This window comes from Bactrocera tryoni, chromosome 3, assembly GCF_016617805.1.
Source record: "Bactrocera tryoni isolate S06 chromosome 3, CSIRO_BtryS06_freeze2, whole genome shotgun sequence".
NCBI lineage: Eukaryota > Metazoa > Arthropoda > Insecta > Diptera > Tephritidae > Bactrocera > Bactrocera tryoni.
The window spans coordinates 14160906-14178741 of record NC_052501.1 but is presented as its reverse complement, the minus strand read 5'-3'; the positions used below and the strand labels follow the sequence as shown (position 1 = coordinate 14178741).

The following is a 17836-nucleotide window of genomic DNA, read 5'->3' as shown; positions in this document are numbered from 1 at the left end:
TATTTCTTTAAAGCACGTTGAATATTTTGCTTTACAAATTTTACCTTTTTTTGAATTATCAATTCAATTTAATTAGAATATGTTTAGGCTCAAAAATGTTTATAATTGTATCATTTTAAATCTGATTAGACATAAGCGATGTGGTTTTGTGCAATGAACAGAAGAGATGTAATACAAATAAATGGTTTAAAAATTATGTATATGTTTAAATAATTATAAAAATTTCGACAATAAGATGGCAACACAGTGTTTGTAGCGGCACACAACTTTTTGGTTTTTCTGGTACATCTTCTAGTCGTTACAATTAAATATTCACCATACCTATTCGTTGTGTTTGTCCAATTCGAAAAAATCCGCTCGTTGTTCGAGATTGAACGATTTTGAGTAGTTTGTTCGCATTTTCTGTGTTGATAGCACGCGTTAGTTGATTCGCGTTTTGGCGTTTTAGCAGTATAAACCGCTCACATACTTATATATTAAATCAATTGATATTTCCTGCGTAAAAGAAGCTATCAAAGCACAGACGCTGCAGAATTATAAATCGGCAAGTGTAAAAGGTAGAACGCCAAACTTGAACAATTGAAAAATTTCCAAACGTTGCGTTTTAAATCAAATTTATGTCGAAAATACAGTCATTGAAATTATTGTGGAAGATTGTGTTGAAGAAGAATTAGAGAGAGAAAAGGTATTTCAGGTTGTGAGTAAAAGTTAAGAATTTTAAAGGGGAAAAACAAGAAATAAGCAGGAGTGGTGTGGTAGTCTGTTGCGTGAAGTTGGAAAACGCAAGTAAGATAGAAAAGAATACGAAAAACTGCTAAAATCCGCTTGTAGAAGAAGGTGAGTGTGTGTGTGTTTTAAATGTTGCGCTCGTCGAACCCATGGATGCGTTTTGGATGAACGAATGTATTTCGGTAGATGAGCGAATGCGAAAATATAATGTGGTTTGTTGGCTGAAGGAGTGTCAAATGTGAGTGTAAAAGAGAGCGCAAATGTATGGCAATTTTTCGAAGTGCAAATTTTTAAATGAAAGGAATCGGTAAAAAGTAACAAGAGAAAATAAAGGATGAAGATGATGATTAATGCGTTGCACGAAGATAATGGTGATGACGATTGCAGTAAAGATATAATGCAACTTGCAAGAATACTGAATTTGAAACAAATGAATAAAATTCTTGTAGAATAGTGTGTGTGTCGATTTATTGAGTTGTGATTTTAACACTATTTAGAGTTCTTTTTTATAATGAGTGTTATAAAAGTACTACGAAATATGGAACAATTCTGGCATTCTTTGAAGTTTCACTTTTGCAGATAAATTAGACCACAAACGTCACAAAGTTGTTTTATTAACGTATAAATGATTGTGTTGGATCCTTCATGAATTAATCGGTTTTTTTAATTTTTTATTTTTCAATCATAATTCTTATTATTTTAAGTTAAGTCCATGACATAAGTAAATTTGAATATTAAAACTGGCCATTTACTTCAAATCAGAAGTTGATAATGCTTGCGGGCTGCTATCAACACCTGCTTGTCCAAATAGCCACTCCCATGCCTAAAGAATTGCTGAGTATGTAAAATGGGTAATGCAATGATTAATTTTAAATTATTGGGAATCTAATCAAATAATTATTGAGTCAGCAAGATTACTTTTCAGTTATTTCGTAAGCTTGATCATTTGGAATATATATTTGCATAATTTTCAATATAGGTATATTACGTCATCAGTTCATGGACTAAATTCCATTCGTACATTTTATGAATATCTAGTTTGTAACTATGTATGTACATATATACATCAAAGTTGTTCGGCATGCTGGTAGCCGGTCTTGAGTATTAATGCAGCCGCCTACTTAAGTATTTTAATGTAGCCACAGACTTTTGCCGTTCATGTAGGTTTACATAAATATTTAATAGTTGATTTTTCGCATTATCTGAAGACTGATTTTAAAAGCACAAAGGAGTAGATATATACATCTTAGGGTTATAGTGGTCAATGCCGAAAGTAATTTGCTTACAGACCTTCCTTTGGAACTATGAGTAACGATTAGCCGGTTTATTCATATTTTTTATTCCGGGAAATTTTTAATACATTCATATGGCATACATTTTAATGTTGGCTTTATACATGGCTTTTAGAAGGATGTATAAAATAAGTTTTGTACAAGTTGAGTGGTAAGGAAATTCAGTATAAAATGTTATCGCCATCTACGTTATGCTGTTCGTAGTTTTGTGTGTACCTTTTAAATTTTAAGAGTATTATTTGACATATTTTTGACGTTTAGTAGTTACCCACGCATTTGTAAAACCAGTTACACATTTAAAAGATTTGCATTCTGTTGGATTAGTGTGTGTATGTGAAGATTTGATGCTGCCAAATGAATGTTCGTTTCAAAATTTTGATATGGTACGTACGTTGATCACATACATTATACCCTCTTATATAGGGTTCATAAACGAATAAAAATAGTTTTTGTGTGGTAATAAGCAGTATTTTAATGACCCTTTCTTTGAGTTATTGACAGGAAAAATAATCAAAAATTTTACTTATTCGTCTGACAAGCCTATAGCCACCATGGCCACTTGCTTTAATTTGACAACAACGTAATCTACGAATGTCTCTGCTAATACATTGTATAAGCAAATCCATATGTATGTATGTACATGACAAGAAGGAAGGTGATGGGCAACAGATTCTTGACCACCAGTAATGTCAACAGACGACCTAGTAGTGGAGTTAAGTTCGTTACACTAATTTTCAAAGCGAGTAAATTACTATTATTTTCAAATTTTAATATGATTTAATAGCACAGCAATACATAATGAGTCAGGAACGCAAACCCGGATTGTCACTACAGAAGCAATAACATTTTATGACTTTCAGAAAGTTAAGGAAGAAGCGAAATTTATTTTATACTATAAGTATATGTCAGAATGATAGAGCTTATATGGTGGACAAAGATAAAAAAAATTTCGTGTCATTGAATTGTCTTTGGAAATTGCGTTGAACTGTACATATAACAATCAAAGTATTGATTAATTATTTGACATTGGCACACACTTTGTATTTATCCGCTTTCTCCGCTTCGGCTTAATGCTAACCTGTTTTATAATATTCCAGCATTGATGTAGCTTATTCTATGCGTACTTTTCCAGAAGTATTTGCTGCTCAACATATGGTTTGATTAACAAAGCGCCTGCCGAATTATTTTACATGCACAACGAACATAGAAATGTGGTTTATTTTTATACCCTAAACAGGGTATATTAAGTTTGTAACACCCAGAAGAAAATGCTATAAAATATATACATATGTAGATAAATCATCAGTGTGACGAGTAGGGTCGATTTAGCCATTTTCGTTTGTCTGTCTATCGATCTGAAATTTTGCACGCGTGCTTTTCTCTCCAAGAATCTGCTCATTTGTCGAAACCGTTGATATCGGACTACTATAGCAGATATCTAGCTGGCATATAAATTGAAGAAATAAAATCATGTCTTTGTATATATGTATGTAAAACTTTTTTATGCACCTTTTTTAAAAAATGCACCAGAGAAGGCTATTTTTTCTTTGGTGCAGCCGAAGTAAAATTTTTTTCGTGTTTTTATATTAAATTCATCAAAGGCATTTAATAGCATGCAGTTATTTCGCTTTGTTGTGTTTTCAAAAATATGCTATTGATTTTATGAATATTTGTATGTTTATTGTCTTCATTCAGCATTATACACATAGTAGCAACACAAAAATATGAATATATGTACATACATAAGTAAACACAAAACAATTTTATTCATTAAAAAGATGTGGCCTTTGTATTTACGAGGAACTTACTCTGAATCGCCACACTTTAACGGTAGTGGTACCTGCTAATTGTAAGCTGCTACCAGCTATTATTTCGCATTTTTAAGAATGCACTTTTCAAGCTTCTGAATTCATGTCAATTGTCTCTCTATTAACCAATGTTTGCCAAGCTCGGAGTTATTTTTATTGTTATTTTCAGTCTATTAATTAGGCACAAAGCAATGCAATTGCTTTATTTTTTATATGCTTTTTTCAATTTGTTAACTTTAAATACCTACCACCGTGCACTTCCTATTTGCCCATTCAGGTTCTTCCTCATTCCAAAATGTCAGCATGCAGTCGCTTTGTTTTGCGTAGGTTTTGCCGGTGGCTCGGCCTAGCCTCGAGTTGGCTGACGGACGGTAAAGTTCATTGTTCGCTTGATATTGCTCGTGAAAGTGCTGACGCATACTTCGGCTGTTGGTGATGTGCTCATTTTGTTTTTGTATCTATTTATGTTTGTTAGATTTTTGTTTTTAGAAAAAACGCCGAACGTTGGCCACTGCTGCATTCGACTGTAGTAGGGAACTTTGGGAGAATTCAGTTTGCATGCGACATGTGTTGCTGTGCTGTGATACGTATGCTGTAAGCAACATTAAGCAGCTCGCCCAATCGTACACGTACAGCAGTTGTATGAACCTCTGCATTTCTAAATCTTAAAATTAAATATTTTACCATTTGTCTAGTTTTGTTTTGCGTCTTCGGTGCGTTTAAAATAGACCGGTGCAACTAAGTCCGCGTAGCATGTCAATGCAGCAATCATTTTATTGTCATTCAAGAACAGAAGTTTGTGAGTCGGAAAGCAATTTTGTAACTGTTTCACTCAAATATAGTTTCGAATTTTTTCTATTGATTTTTCATGGGTGGAAATAAATATAAATAATAATAAATAATTAAAAGCAGCAGTGTTTGCTTGATATAAATCTTATGATTTGTATTCATGGCTATAAATATATATAATTTTAATATGCGGGTACATATACATATCTTGTGCAAGCCTGCATCCAAATATAGTTAAATTGATTTTTTAACATTAAGTTTCAGTTTCGATGAACATCTGTTGCTTGTTTCTACTGTGCGCCAAAATAACATGAGTTCATAATACGCACGCGCGAGTTATGCTTCACTTATTATCTTAACAATTAAGTTTAATGTGGGAGCAATTAGTGGCGTTAGTAAAAATAATTACATAAATACATATATACATACTTATATCGTGGCGCCATCACCGTCTCCACTCATAATCCAAAAACAAATTGTAAAATGAAATATAAAATCATATAAATTACAAATCGTTTACAAATATCGCTGTTGAAGATCTCTAACATGGCGATAATATAAATTAGTTCAACTATTCGCTCTGCTTCGCTTCATCCAAAAAAGTCAACTGCAACTTTAACCAAAATCTTGCCTTCGGTTGCGGTTTTGGGTCTGGCTTCTTTTTTTTACAACATTCCACAATATATATATTATACAATATATACATATGTACATACAATCATACTTTTTACAATGCTTATGTTTTATTTTTGTTTCATACGTTTTAAGGCAGTGATTGGTAGGGAGTGAGAGCAAGACGTCAACGGAAAGTAGATTAAGTGAAAGAACACCATATCAACCAGTTGGTCTATACATCAGTCAAGTCATAAGGACAGAGAAGAGCGGACAAGACAATTAGTTGCAGCCGGCTGTTGTGTGTGCAGTAAAGCAGAAATAAATAAATAAGGAAAATAATAATTGTACCAATACAAAAATGGCAGTCAACGTGTACTCCACAAATGTGACTACTGAAAATTTATCCAGACATGATATGCTCGCTTGGGTAAATGATTGCCTGCAAGCGCAATTTGGTAAAATTGAAGAGCTCTGCACTGGTGAGTTAGTTGTTGTTGTTGTTTTGTATGAAATTATTAATCGAACTATTTGTTTTTCTTCTAATTCAGGCGCTGCTTATTGCCAGTTCATGGATATGTTGTTCCCCGGCTCGGTGCCAATGAAAAGGGTCAAGTTCCGTACAAATTTGGAACACGAATATATTCAGAATTTTAAAATCTTGCAAGCATCTTTTAAAAAGATGGCAGTTGATAAGGTAATAATACTTCCGATTGTTATTTTACTGATATGGCATTTATTTATATTCGTTTCTCAATATATTATTGGTATTATTAATATTTTAATCTCTTATTATAATTTTTTTTTTATGTTTATGAGATATTTTATTCTTTGAGCGTTTAACAAAGTAGTGTAGCAGTGTGTTGAAAACTTTTTTATTTTATTTTTTTACATGCGAATATGATAAGCGAATGAGATTTGGAAAAGAAAGTATGTTAAAGAAATGATTTTATTTATACAGTAAAAAATGAAAAAATTTAAAGAAAACAGAATTTTGCAGAACTTCATTTTGGCGTGGAAGAAACGTTAATAAACGTGAAAAATATAAAAATAAGAAAATTTGATAAGAGAAAATAATATATATTACCCTTATTCACGATGTGTTGTATTTGGTTTTTATGTTTATTCATTATACGTTGAAAGAAGAAAACGTAGGAGAACCTAAAAAATATATGTATACTTATAGAAATGGTCAGCGTGATGAGCCGAGTCGTTTTAGCGACGTGCGTCCGCTTGTCTGTCCGTCTGTATATACGTGATCGATTACGTTATTGATTTGAAATTTTACACACGTCCTTTTCTTTTCAAGAAACTGATCATCTGTTACACAAATTGTCCGATCATAATCAAGTCCTTGTATGTACTTTTATATTTGGCAAGATATCTTCACGAAATTTTGCATGGATTATTGTCCAAAGCGGTCAATATCCGAACATATTGTTCAGATCGGACCACTACAGCATATACATATGTAGCTGTCATACTGACCGATCGAAATCAAAACTTGAGCTTGTTAAGGGTATTATACCTTGGGTGCAGCTGAAGTTATCATTTTTCCTGTTATATTTTGTTTTTAATTTTGTAATTAAAATAAACTGCATTTATTATCAAACACTCCACATATGAAATCTGGTATGCGATAGGCCTTCATCGCACATTTATAATCTTGTGAAATGTAAATAAGATCAGCTGTTTTATAAATAGAAATTAAAAAAGTCATCGTTAATTTGACAACTGATTTATTCGCAAATAGCGGCTATCCTTTAGGTTATATGTGGGCAAAAATAAATTGATTGAATTTAGAGGGAAATGACACATTAAATATCAATTATTTATTCTGGAACAGCTTAATGCTGGATAAATTTCTTGAACGATAATTTTATGCCTAATATTCTAAAAAATATCACAAACCAGTATATAAATTGTGTCAATAATTTAATAATTTGTAGATAATACCAGTCGATAAGTTGATAAAAGGTCGTTTCCAAGATAATTTTGAATTTTTACAATGGTTTAAAAAGTTCTTCGATGCAAATTATGATGGGCGCGAATATGAGCCGCTTATAGCTCGTAGCGGCGTCAAGCTGGGCAATGGCATTGGTGGTGGCGGCGGCGGCAGTAGTGGTCGAGGCAGTAGCAACGATTTACTCGAGAAGCGACCCATACAGATGCCAAATCGAACGCATGCGTTACCGGCTGTAACACAACGTACCGCCGTTAGGTCGGAACGCGTTGGAGGTGGGCAAGAAAAAATTGAAATCTTTTATTAGATAGAAGTAAAGTGAGAGAAGAAGAGGCGAGACACAGGAAAAATGTTTTAACCAGCACTCGCCTCCAAATTCTTTGCACAAAATTACAACAAACAATAATTTTTAAGAATTATAAAACGTGAAGCACGAATATTTTTTGCGTATTGAAAATATGAAATGCTGCTATAACGAATGGAATATTTCAAATTTCAATTTCAATTGTAACCAAATTCAGCGCGCTCATCTATTTAAACGAAATCGACACCACTTTTTCATCTTACAAAGCCACTTTATGCGAAACGCAAAGCATTGCACTGTATACTCATGCACGAACATACATATATACGTTGGCACATTAATGGAGGGCAGAGGTCGCCTTGAACTTTGCGAAGAATACGCGCGTGTTGAAATTACTCTGAGACAAAGCTTAACGCGACCTAGTGTAACTCAAGTCGACCTCTCGCATTCATTCAGCTAACACCCAGGGGGCTTGTTTTATACATATGTTGTACATATTTAATTGTAACATTCTTTTTTAGCTTGTTTGTCAGTTACATATGTTACCATATATTTTATTATACGAAAAAGGCGGCGTGACACTCGTTTTGTTTATTTTTACTTATGTTCAAGTGAATTTTGTTGCTATTTAACTATCACCACATACATACATATCAATAATACACATGTAAAATCACAGTGCGCACTACTCACCTTAAGTATACATGTAGTATATATGCGCCCGTCCTCACGCCGGCAGGTTTACCTGGTGACCCTCAACTACATGCTTCAAATTTCGGCACTAGTTTAACTGGCGCATTTGTATATTTAAGCACCTAAATAATAACATACGTACTTAGTGTATTTTTACGTCTAGTGTGGTGTGTTCGTATGTCTACTGTTGAGAATTTAAACTTGTATTTGTGATTTTTCCCCATAAGCGGGCTATTTCAGCTACTTTCTTTGTATTATTATTATGTTAGACTTATGTTTATGTTTCACTTGTTATGAAATTTTTATAGTACTACATACCTTTAATTTTACTTTTTAACTTTCAATTTTATCTTAATTATACACTAAATATATGCACTTGGAGTTGTGAGCGCAAAAGTAGCAGCATCTCATACAATAATGAGTTGCCATGAGTTTAGGAAAAGAAAGAAAGTGGTCTATTACATATGGAATAAAAATAATAATAGTAATTGAGTTGAATTTAATTAATGCTTTAAGCGGAAATTTATTTTTTATTACCAAAATTTAAATTTTTTACTACATCTAAAAGTAAATGCAGATTTTGGCATTTCTGTTTTGTTTGACGTTTGTATTTCTGCGTTTGTTTTATGAGTACCATAGTCCCACTATCATACAACTTGCCGGCAAATGAGTTGGAAACGCAGGCCTACTCCCAATTTGCTTACAGTAGTAGGTGGCGTGAATTTTCGTACAAAATAATTTGTTGTAAATATTTACTTTGCACATTCTCCGTTTACTTTATTTATTTATTATTATTACTACAGGCTGATATGTAAAAATGCTATCGTACACATTTCAATTGATTAAAAGTAAACTTTCATTCAACAAGTTTATTACTCTTTATACCCGGAACCCGATATTAATTTTACCACGAAGTTTGTAACACACAGAAGGAAACGTCCGAGGCCCTATGAAATAATATCAATGATCAGCGTGACGTGCTGTGTTGGTTTAGTTATGTCTGTCTGTCCATCTGTTTTTGAGATATCGATTCGATCTGAAATTTTGCGCACGTTCTTTTCTCTCCAAGAAGCTGCTTATTTATTAGAACCGCCGATTTAAGATCCCTAAAGCATTTAGCTGACATGGAAACTGAATGATCCAAGTCATGTTATTGTATAAAAACTTTTTTATTTAAAAAATATCTTCTCGAAATTTGCCAGATCGGATCACTATAGCATATGGCTGCTATACAAGCTGACCGATCAAAATCAAGTTCTTGTATGAAAAATTGTTTATTTGTGAAGGGTATTACATATAGCTTCGGTGCTAACGAAGTTAACGTTTTTTCTTTTTTTGGTATCAGCAAAGAATTATAGGAAACACAAATATTTCCCAGCAAAAGACGGCAGTCAATAGCAGTTGCTGCTCCAATTACGCGACTTAACTCCTTGTGCTTATTTACTTTATTGTATAAGAAAAATTTGATTACAACTATTCCAATAAATAATATATTATAAATATTTACGAATTATAATTGACTTTTATTTTACAATTTCTTTCACAATTTCCTTTTAATTTTTTCGTAATTTTATTTTATGGCTTTGTTATGTCTTCTTTTGCTCTTCTATTTGGTTATTTGTGTTTTTTTTTGTATATTCCATGTATTTTTTTTAGATAATCCCAATTGACAAACTGATCAAGGGCCGTTTTCAAGATAATTTCGAATTTTTACAATGGTTTAAAAAATTCTTCGATGCCAATTATGATGGCCGAGATTACGATGCCAGTGCTGCTAGAGACGGTGCTCCAATGGGTTTTGGTTCGGGTGTGGTGAAGGCTTTGCCTGGCACCGGTGGCGGTTCGTTATCCTCTCGTAAGCCAGTGGCCATAGCACCGCCGGCGCGTTCATCAACAACATCGACGACACGGCCCAGTATGTGGTGTTGCATTTTTAAATTGTATACAAAATTATGTCTTTTTAAAAACGCTTAGTTATACCCAAAGAAATTCGCTCCAATCTCTATGTAGTCTCATGTATTTTTATATTTGCACATAATTTGTATTTAATTTATTATCTCTGTATTATTATTTTGTAAAAAAAATGAATTCGCTGATTTTAAGTATTTATCTCTGTGTGTATAAAACTTTCTATTTATTAATTGTTTGTCCTAATGACTACTGTTTTTACTAATTTTTCTATTCTCGCCATTAATTTTGTAATTTTGTTTTGAATTAGTTAACCAAGTGCTCATCAAAAAATCCATTGTTCATTGCTTCGTAGATTTAGTTATGTTTCATTTAACAAAATTGAAAGCACAACTTTTTCAAAAAACATTTTCACAAACAAAATCCATAATGTTAAAATACAATTTTCAAATATTTCTCTAAAAATAGATGTGTACGTGCTTCACGTTTGTTGAATTTACCCTTGTAAATTATGAATTTTAACCTAACTTATCATATATATATTGGTATATGTTTGCTGATATTGCTATTTTTTACTTTGCGCCATTTCAAACAACGCGCATGCGCAGTTTCCAAAGTACCACCTCGCGCAGCAGCACCAGTCGTAACTAAGTCAGCTGCCGTGAACAATACCACCGGTGCAGTTAAAAAGTCCGGCGACTCATCCAATGCGGTGTCGAACCAACAGATCGAGGAGTTGTCCAATCAGGCAAGATTTTTAACACACATAGGAAATTTGAAAATAAAATATATAATATTTTTGTTTTATTTTTCGCAGGTCATGGATATGCGTTTGAATTTGGAAGGTTTGGAGAAAGAGCGAGATTTCTATTTCTCAAAATTGCGTGACATAGAAATACTGTAAGTGTACTGAAATTGTGGTGTATTGAGGTAATGAGATAAGCTTTTCGTGTTTTCCACACTCCAAGTGAAAATTTACATTTTTAAATTTTTGTTGATTTGATTTTTAATATAAAATTGAAAATCTCTTGGCTTAAAAGTATAAAAAATATTTTTTTCAAATTAAAAGCGTAACTGAAAAGGCACAAGAAAGGAAATATTAACATTTTTCTAACTGTAACGCTATAATAAAAAACTATACACTCAAAGAAAGATAATTATGAATTTAATATTTTTTTTTTGGAAAAAAAGTATATAAATACAACTAACGCTTATCTCTTGTCTCAAATGCATATATGTATTTACAAATGAATTTTTGATATTTTAAAATATTTTTTTTGTTTTCATGAATTTCTTCAACAGCTGCCAAGAAGCAGCAGAAGGTGACCCGCATCCTTTAATACAAAAGATTTTGGATATTATGTATGCGACCGAGGTAAAGCGCAACACTTCTGTATGTGTAATTTCATTTGTATATTTCTTTTTTCACCCCGAACAAAATTCCCCACAGCAAAATTTTTATGTTTTTGTATAAACTAAAAATGCCAATTTGAAAAGTAAAACAAAGTTAAATAATAACTAACTTAAATCAAGTTTAATGATAGGTTTTAGCAAAAATTGCTAATTTTTATATTTTCATTAAACTTCTTTCGGTGGAAGTTATTTATAATACTACTAAAAACCATTAACAGTTTTAATTTTTTTTTAATATTAATTTAATTTTTTTAATTCTCAATTTTAGATATTACTAATGCAAATGCTTATTTTAGCGTGAACGCATTTGAAAAAGATATTATATTTACATATTAGCTAAATTATTGTTGTTATTGTATTTGTTTACACTATTATATTTTACGCGGTGAATTGGCATTTTCTTATTGTTAAATATTTTCTAATACTAACACCATTTGGCAAATCGTCTTAACCGCCAATGACTCACTTTTACTCAATATAATTTCATAACGCTCTTTTTTCTTTTTTTCTTTCTTTATTATCCTCAATACACTCAAAACAACAACAATCACATCACTGTTCGCTGTTAATTGGCCATAAAAACGGTGTATTTGAATTGAAAATATCAAATATCATCATGCACACCACCACCTGACGCCCGCATTATTCGTCAACCTTTAATAATTGAAAACAAAAATTAATATATACCCGTCATTTCACACCGCGCGCATATATTTTTGTGTGTTTGCACCGCTCCACGACGCTGCATCATCAATGTGTATAAATTTGTGTATATGTGTGTGTGCGTGCATTGACATTCTCTTCTGTTTGTTCAACCATACATGATTTACATAATGCTCCGTAAATTCGAAAACACTACACAATCGAACACTGCTACACCTTGACAGGATGGTTTTGCGCCTCCGGATGAAATTCCGCCCGAGGATGAGGAGTATTAAAAGCAACAACTCGCAAGGAGGATTGATTACAGAACTGCAAATAAACAGAAACTGAGAAAAAAATGTTTATATTACACAAAAAAGAAAAAAAAAACAAGATTTAAAAAATACAAGAATTTAAGCATAATAAACTATGTTAAACATGATGGATAAATGTTGAAAATATTGCTGTACTCAATGACAATTTAGAATGGAAAGTTTCGGCTACTACAGCTATAACACTCGAAACTGATGAAGAAGCAAACAGATAAGGCGAAGTATCTTTAATTAATAAATACATGAACAAACTGCTTAAATTACGATAATCTATAATATAAATACGAACAAAATCTAACGAAAATAAACGATATTAATATTTGAACATAAAACGTTCATAAAAATAAAACATTAAAATTATGTGAGTGTACGCCTGTAGGTAGTGGTTTAGGCGACAACATACGACGGACTGATTTTTTATAGTTTGTACGAGTCTGGAACTCCGGGGAGACACAATATATGTAGTTGATACAAAGTAATTTCTGACTTTTCTCTTAATGGGGGAGTAAAGGGTATTTCGTGTAAAACAAGTCAAATTTTTATGTTTTTTTGATGAAATAGTTAAATTCTATTTTTAAAAACCAATGTATATTATAGTATGACATATGAAGTAAATTCTGTTAAATTTTTATGGAGCAATATTAAAAAATACGACATTGCCAGCAATAATTCGGGAGCGTCTCGGAAAAAAGTTTAATTGCGCTGTCCCTGATTACTCGGCATTGGATCATTTGAAATAAAAAAGCAACAAATTATAACGTTAGATAATCGCAGTGCCCAGGTAACGCAAAGGAAGGTTTTCGAAATTTCGATTTTCACTTTTTTTTTTACTACTCGTACGACGTTAATTTGCTAGGATCGACTGCAAATTTCGATACAACCTTCTAATTTTAGGCATTTTTTTAAAAAGTCGAAAGAAAAAAATCTAAAAAGCCTACTCCCTCTTAAGCTAGTTTCAGCAATCCTCACTGTAGACGCACAGCGAAAGACTTCACAACTTTTGGATCAATAATTTGGATTTGGAAAATGTTTATATACTCGTATAGAGTAGATGTAGATTTTATCATATATTATATCTCACTGTAGCCGAACATTTTCTTGCGAGCAATTGTTGGCTAGATTTAAAAGACATAATTCTCTATAAATAATCGATTGCTTCAATATTTAATTATTTTTTGTATTCGTATTTTTTATTGCTGATTATAAAATAAACTGCCTTTTACTGCTCATCATTTACTTTTCGGCCAAGCTTAATAATTTCAAACTCATTAGACAAAATTTGTATTTGTTGGATAAACGAAAACCTACAAGATAATAAATTTCGTACACACAATTGCATTCTTTGAATTTGGCGCCTAGAATTTTTGTTAGTTTAAAGAAATCTCTTTTTCGTATTTTCTTTTAAATCGTCTAATTCACTAGTGCATGTTTGCTACACTCTCATGTTTGCTATCTCACATAAACATTACATAATTATTTTTAATTTGTGCCGTTATGTTATTTTTGAAATAAAACAAACCGTCTTGAAGTTGTTTATGCTTTTTATGATTTTAGTTCTGTAAAATTAAATTGCAATAATTCCAAAACTCGGTAGATTTAGAGGATCTAAAATATCCATTTGCATTTATTATACGTACTCTTGCAACATGTTGTCACAGAGTATAATAGTTTCGTTTATCTAACGGTTGATACCTACATCTAAAACTAAGCGAGGTAGTCATGGGGTTATACGTATATACATATGTATATGTATATATATATATTAAGCTGTAACTTGAGTAAAAATTAAGATATTTTTGACGAAACTTGGTAGGCGCGTTCTATGGTGAAAGAAATACGACATCGTAGATGGGCGTGATCAGACTACTGCCACGCCCACAAGACCGCATTAGCCGAAAACCTATAACTAAGCACTAAATTAAGATATAGAACTATAATTTGGGACAGGAGATCGCAGTAGCAAGGGCACTTGTGGGTAAAAAATATAGGTTATATACTAATTTAAAACAAGAAAGGAAAAACGTTAACTTTGGTTGACCCGAAACTATAATACCCTCATAAATAAGAAAGATTTCATACAATAATTTGATTTTGATCGGGCGGTTTATATGGAAGCTATATGCTGAAGTAATTCGATCTGAATAATTGCTTTGAGCATTGTACCGTTGCCTTGGACATTAATTCATACCAAGTATCTTGAAGATAACTTGTCAAATAAAGAGTTTCGGCGGTTTCCATAAATCAGCAGCTTCTTGGGGAAGAAAGGACGTGTTCAAAATTGCAGATCGATATCTCATATGCTTAGGGACTAGTTCGAATGCATATACATAGATAGGCAAAAACAGACGATGGCTATGTCGGCACAGCTCGTCATTCTGATCATTTATTTATAAATTTTATAGGGTCTCCGACGTTTGCTTCTGGGTTTTACAAACTTTGTGGCGAACTTAATATCCTTTTCAGCACATAATTAGTTTTTTGGCATTATTAGTTAGAAGTTAGGATCATGATACTGAATTCTTAAACAAATATTTAATTAATTCGAGTTTACTTTCCTTTGCTATTGTTCGCTTTTCAACTCTTGTTTATTTTCGTACTTTCAATAAATTTTATTTATGCCAGTGTCATTAATTAGTTGGATGTGTTTGAAAACACATTCACCTCACGCCCATTTATAAAGGATTTATTAAAGAAAGAGTTTTGGTTTTATTCTTTTGCTTCAGGTTTGAGCTTTTGGCAAAGCAAACGACGCTAATAAATAGCAATAGCCACAACAATACGCAAATGGACCACCACATTGTGTTAGAATTTTGTGTAAACAAATTTTCGTTTGCTGATAATCGGTTCAAAGAAAAATTCAACGGTTACAGCAATTCAAATGAAATAAATAGTTAATAAATTGCTGGTAAAATGAATTAGTGTGAAATTAGATCAACATAATTTAGCAAATGTAACTTAGAGAATTATGAAGTGCTTGATACAAATATTTATTATGGGTTCACAATGCTGCGATGAGTTGGCATTTATATAATTTATTAAGCTGTTAAACACATATACAATATAGTTGTTGCTCATATACTTTTATGGCCCAGTTGTAATTACATTTATTAGCCTGCGAAAGTTGTAAAACTAAAGCGATTGCTACAACTAAGTTTTTCGGTGTTGAAATTGTTTAGGGAAATACATGTATCCTTTAATGACGTTAAAACGTTAACGTACGGTCGGGTTTACATATCACTATATCCAAATAAAACGTTGTTTCCAATCTGCTGAAAATGATTACTAATGAAACGAACTCCAATCTATTTTATATAAATATTTACACACATTTACGTATTGTAAAACGCTTTATAACGTCGATATGTATGCGAATTTATACATGTAAACATTTCAAAGTATCCACAGGAACTACATAACCACAAAAAGCTTCAGAATTGTTTGATGTTAAAATTTTCGCATTCTTGTTATTAGCTGTGGTGAATATCACAAAACAAATTTTGTAAATATTACGTTAAACATTTGCTAAAGTAAAGAGACTTTAATAAAACAGACATATTAAAGTTCGCATATCAGATTTTTTACTGACACAACATTATACACTATTTAAGCGTTGGTAACATACAATCATTTAACATGTATTGTGTATATTTCTTAATATGTGTAATAATATTGGACTGCAGCATATGCATAAATACGTAGATACCTACATAAGAATATATATAACGGCATATAAAAAATATAAAAGAGAAATATATATATCAATCTGTTGCTTGTATTAAAAACGAATTTCAATAATATTTTTTATTGACTTGGAACATTAGCAGTTATTTAAACAATAAACATCTGAAATGCATACACTTTATCAAATGTAGATATTTCTTAAACTACAGAGATGGTTTGTGCTATTTTTTCCCCCAGTTTAACGTACAGCAGCTTGAATATCAGGTTGCTTGTGTGTGCCATCGCAGAAGGGACGATGCTTCGTTTGCTTACAATTGCATAGCCAGTAATCGCCCGTTTTTTCCACTTGAAATCTTACAGGTCTGCGGAATATATATTTAATATTATTTCTAAACCTCAGGAAACATGTAAAAACGTGCACTAACCTTAATTTTATTTTTAAAAATTCATTTTTGTGCATACCGTCACAAATAGGTTGGCTCTTCGATTTTCCACACAAACACCAGCTGTAAGTTTTATCTGTAAATTTGAGAAGCGTTAAAATATTAATAAAGCAGACTTGTTTTAAAGGAAGTAGGGATTTGAATTTGTTTATCTTAAATAAAAGTATTGTTTTCTACTTCCCTTTAAGTTATTCATTTATGAACTTACTTGCTTCTAGGTGTATTTTAAATGGTTTCTTATCGAAAATTGCACCATTTTCAGGTTGTAGATGAGAAGTTTGACTACCTTCGAGTAAGTTTTTAGGAATTGTTTTAACTTCCGTAGTGCTTGCTGGATCTGACGACTTTGAAGAAGAGTACATCCGGTGCTGTTAAAATATACGTACATGTTTATAAGCGTATTCAGAAAATAATGAAATAAAAAATAATAGAAACAAACACTTGGTATATCAAATGGCAATTACTGGTGTATATTTTCTTCAGGAATTGTTGTTTTTGTATAAGCAACAATAGGTTAGTTACCCAAAGAAAAGTGAAAGGGAATATATTTGTTACTTTTGAAACAAATTTTATCCTTTACTATACCTCTGCAGTTTAATACCACCTTAAATCATATATTTACTTACCATTAAAACTCTTTGAGTACGCACACCTCTTATAAACATCGACATTTTGCTAATTTAAGTAAATCTAAAAAAATATCCCTTTCACTAAATCAACTTCAAATTGTTTTATAACTCATTCCGTTTTGACTTTTGACAGTTTAGTGATTTTACAGCTGATTGTTCTAATTGCCACTTAGTTACCCAAAATACATTTTATATTTCCTATTTTTCGTAGTTTTCGGACTAATGTGATTTGTTGCAAAACTATGGATATAAATATACTACTATAACTAATTATTGCTTAAAATGTACATATGATAGCTCATATTTTTTAATAACGAAATTTAATATGCGGTGGTGTGGCATTCTGTGTGAAATTATCTTGATATTTAGCGCAAATTTTTTATAAATTTTATGAAACTACGAATTCAAAAAAAAAAATAAACTTTTATTACGACTAAAGAAGTAAAAATCTCGAATATTGTTTAATATTATTCGGTAGCTCCCCATTCCTTTTCCAAATATGGTACCTTTCTGAACCTACAAAACCAGCTGTCTTTTGACATTTTAGCGCCAAAACAAATCACAAACCGCCTTTGGCGCCGGATGCGGCGAATTGGCA

The 17836-nt window shown here is 31.9% G+C and overlaps 2 protein-coding genes across 13 annotated transcripts; one reads left to right on the top strand and one right to left on the bottom strand.

Annotated features, from left to right (window-relative positions):
* Positions 1 to 379: 379 nt before the first annotated feature.
* On the top strand, positions 380 to 16004 carry LOC120770026 (microtubule-associated protein RP/EB family member 1). 12 transcript variants are annotated; one of them, XM_040097127.1, is made up of 9 exons: positions 2065 to 2404; positions 2561 to 2733; positions 5387 to 5712; positions 5782 to 5927; positions 7180 to 7468; positions 10707 to 10846; positions 10916 to 10998; positions 11401 to 11491; positions 12399 to 12964. In XM_040097127.1, exons 3-9 carry the CDS (start codon positions 5592 to 5594, stop codon positions 12447 to 12449), a joined length of 921 nt encoding a protein of 306 aa, XP_039953061.1. In that variant the 5' UTR covers positions 2065 to 2404; positions 2561 to 2733; positions 5387 to 5591; the 3' UTR covers positions 12450 to 12964. The 12 variants fall into 12 exon arrangements, with proteins under 12 accessions (XP_039953060.1, XP_039953072.1, XP_039953068.1 ...); XM_040097126.1 differs by lacking the exons at positions 2065 to 2404; positions 2561 to 2733 and adding an exon at positions 380 to 557; XM_040097138.1 differs by lacking the exons at positions 2065 to 2404; positions 2561 to 2733; positions 12399 to 12964 and adding exons at positions 381 to 557; positions 15209 to 16004 and having other exon boundaries at positions 11401 to 11473.
* Positions 16005 to 16239: 235 nt separating this feature from the next.
* Positions 16240 to 17360, bottom strand: LOC120770029 (CDGSH iron-sulfur domain-containing protein 3, mitochondrial). Its single transcript, XM_040097140.1, has 4 exons — positions 17236 to 17360; positions 16818 to 16977; positions 16592 to 16685; positions 16240 to 16528 (listed from the first exon to the last, which is right to left on the bottom strand). Exons 1-4 carry the CDS (start codon positions 17278 to 17280, stop codon positions 16405 to 16407), a joined length of 423 nt encoding a protein of 140 aa, XP_039953074.1. The 5' UTR covers positions 17281 to 17360; the 3' UTR covers positions 16240 to 16404.
* Between the last annotated feature and the right edge of the window lie 476 nt (positions 17361 to 17836).

What these genes read in the sequence shown, in the direction of transcription:
- LOC120770029 (XM_040097140.1), bottom strand. Translation starts at nt 17,280, where the DNA reads ATGTCGATGTTTATAAGAGGTGTGCGTACTCAAAGAGTTTTAATG. An exon ending in GTACTCAAAGAGTTTTAATG is followed by an intron (nt 16,978 to 17,235) that starts GTAAGTAAATAT and finishes ATATTTTAACAG; the next exon opens with CACCGGATGTACTCTTCTTC. An exon ending in TAAAATACACCTAGAAGCAA is followed by an intron (nt 16,686 to 16,817) that starts GTAAGTTCATAA and finishes TCAAATTTACAG; the next exon opens with ATAAAACTTACAGCTGGTGT.
- LOC120770026 (XM_040097126.1), top strand. Translation starts at nt 5,592, where the DNA reads ATGGCAGTCAACGTGTACTCCACAAATGTGACTACTGAAAATTTATCC. An exon ending in TAGGTCGGAACGCGTTGGAG is followed by an intron (nt 7,469 to 10,706) that starts GTGGGCAAGAAA and finishes GCGCATGCGCAG; the next exon opens with TTTCCAAAGTACCACCTCGC. An exon ending in AGGTAAAGCGCAACACTTCT is followed by an intron (nt 11,492 to 12,398) that starts GTATGTGTAATT and finishes ACACCTTGACAG; the next exon opens with GATGGTTTTGCGCCTCCGGA.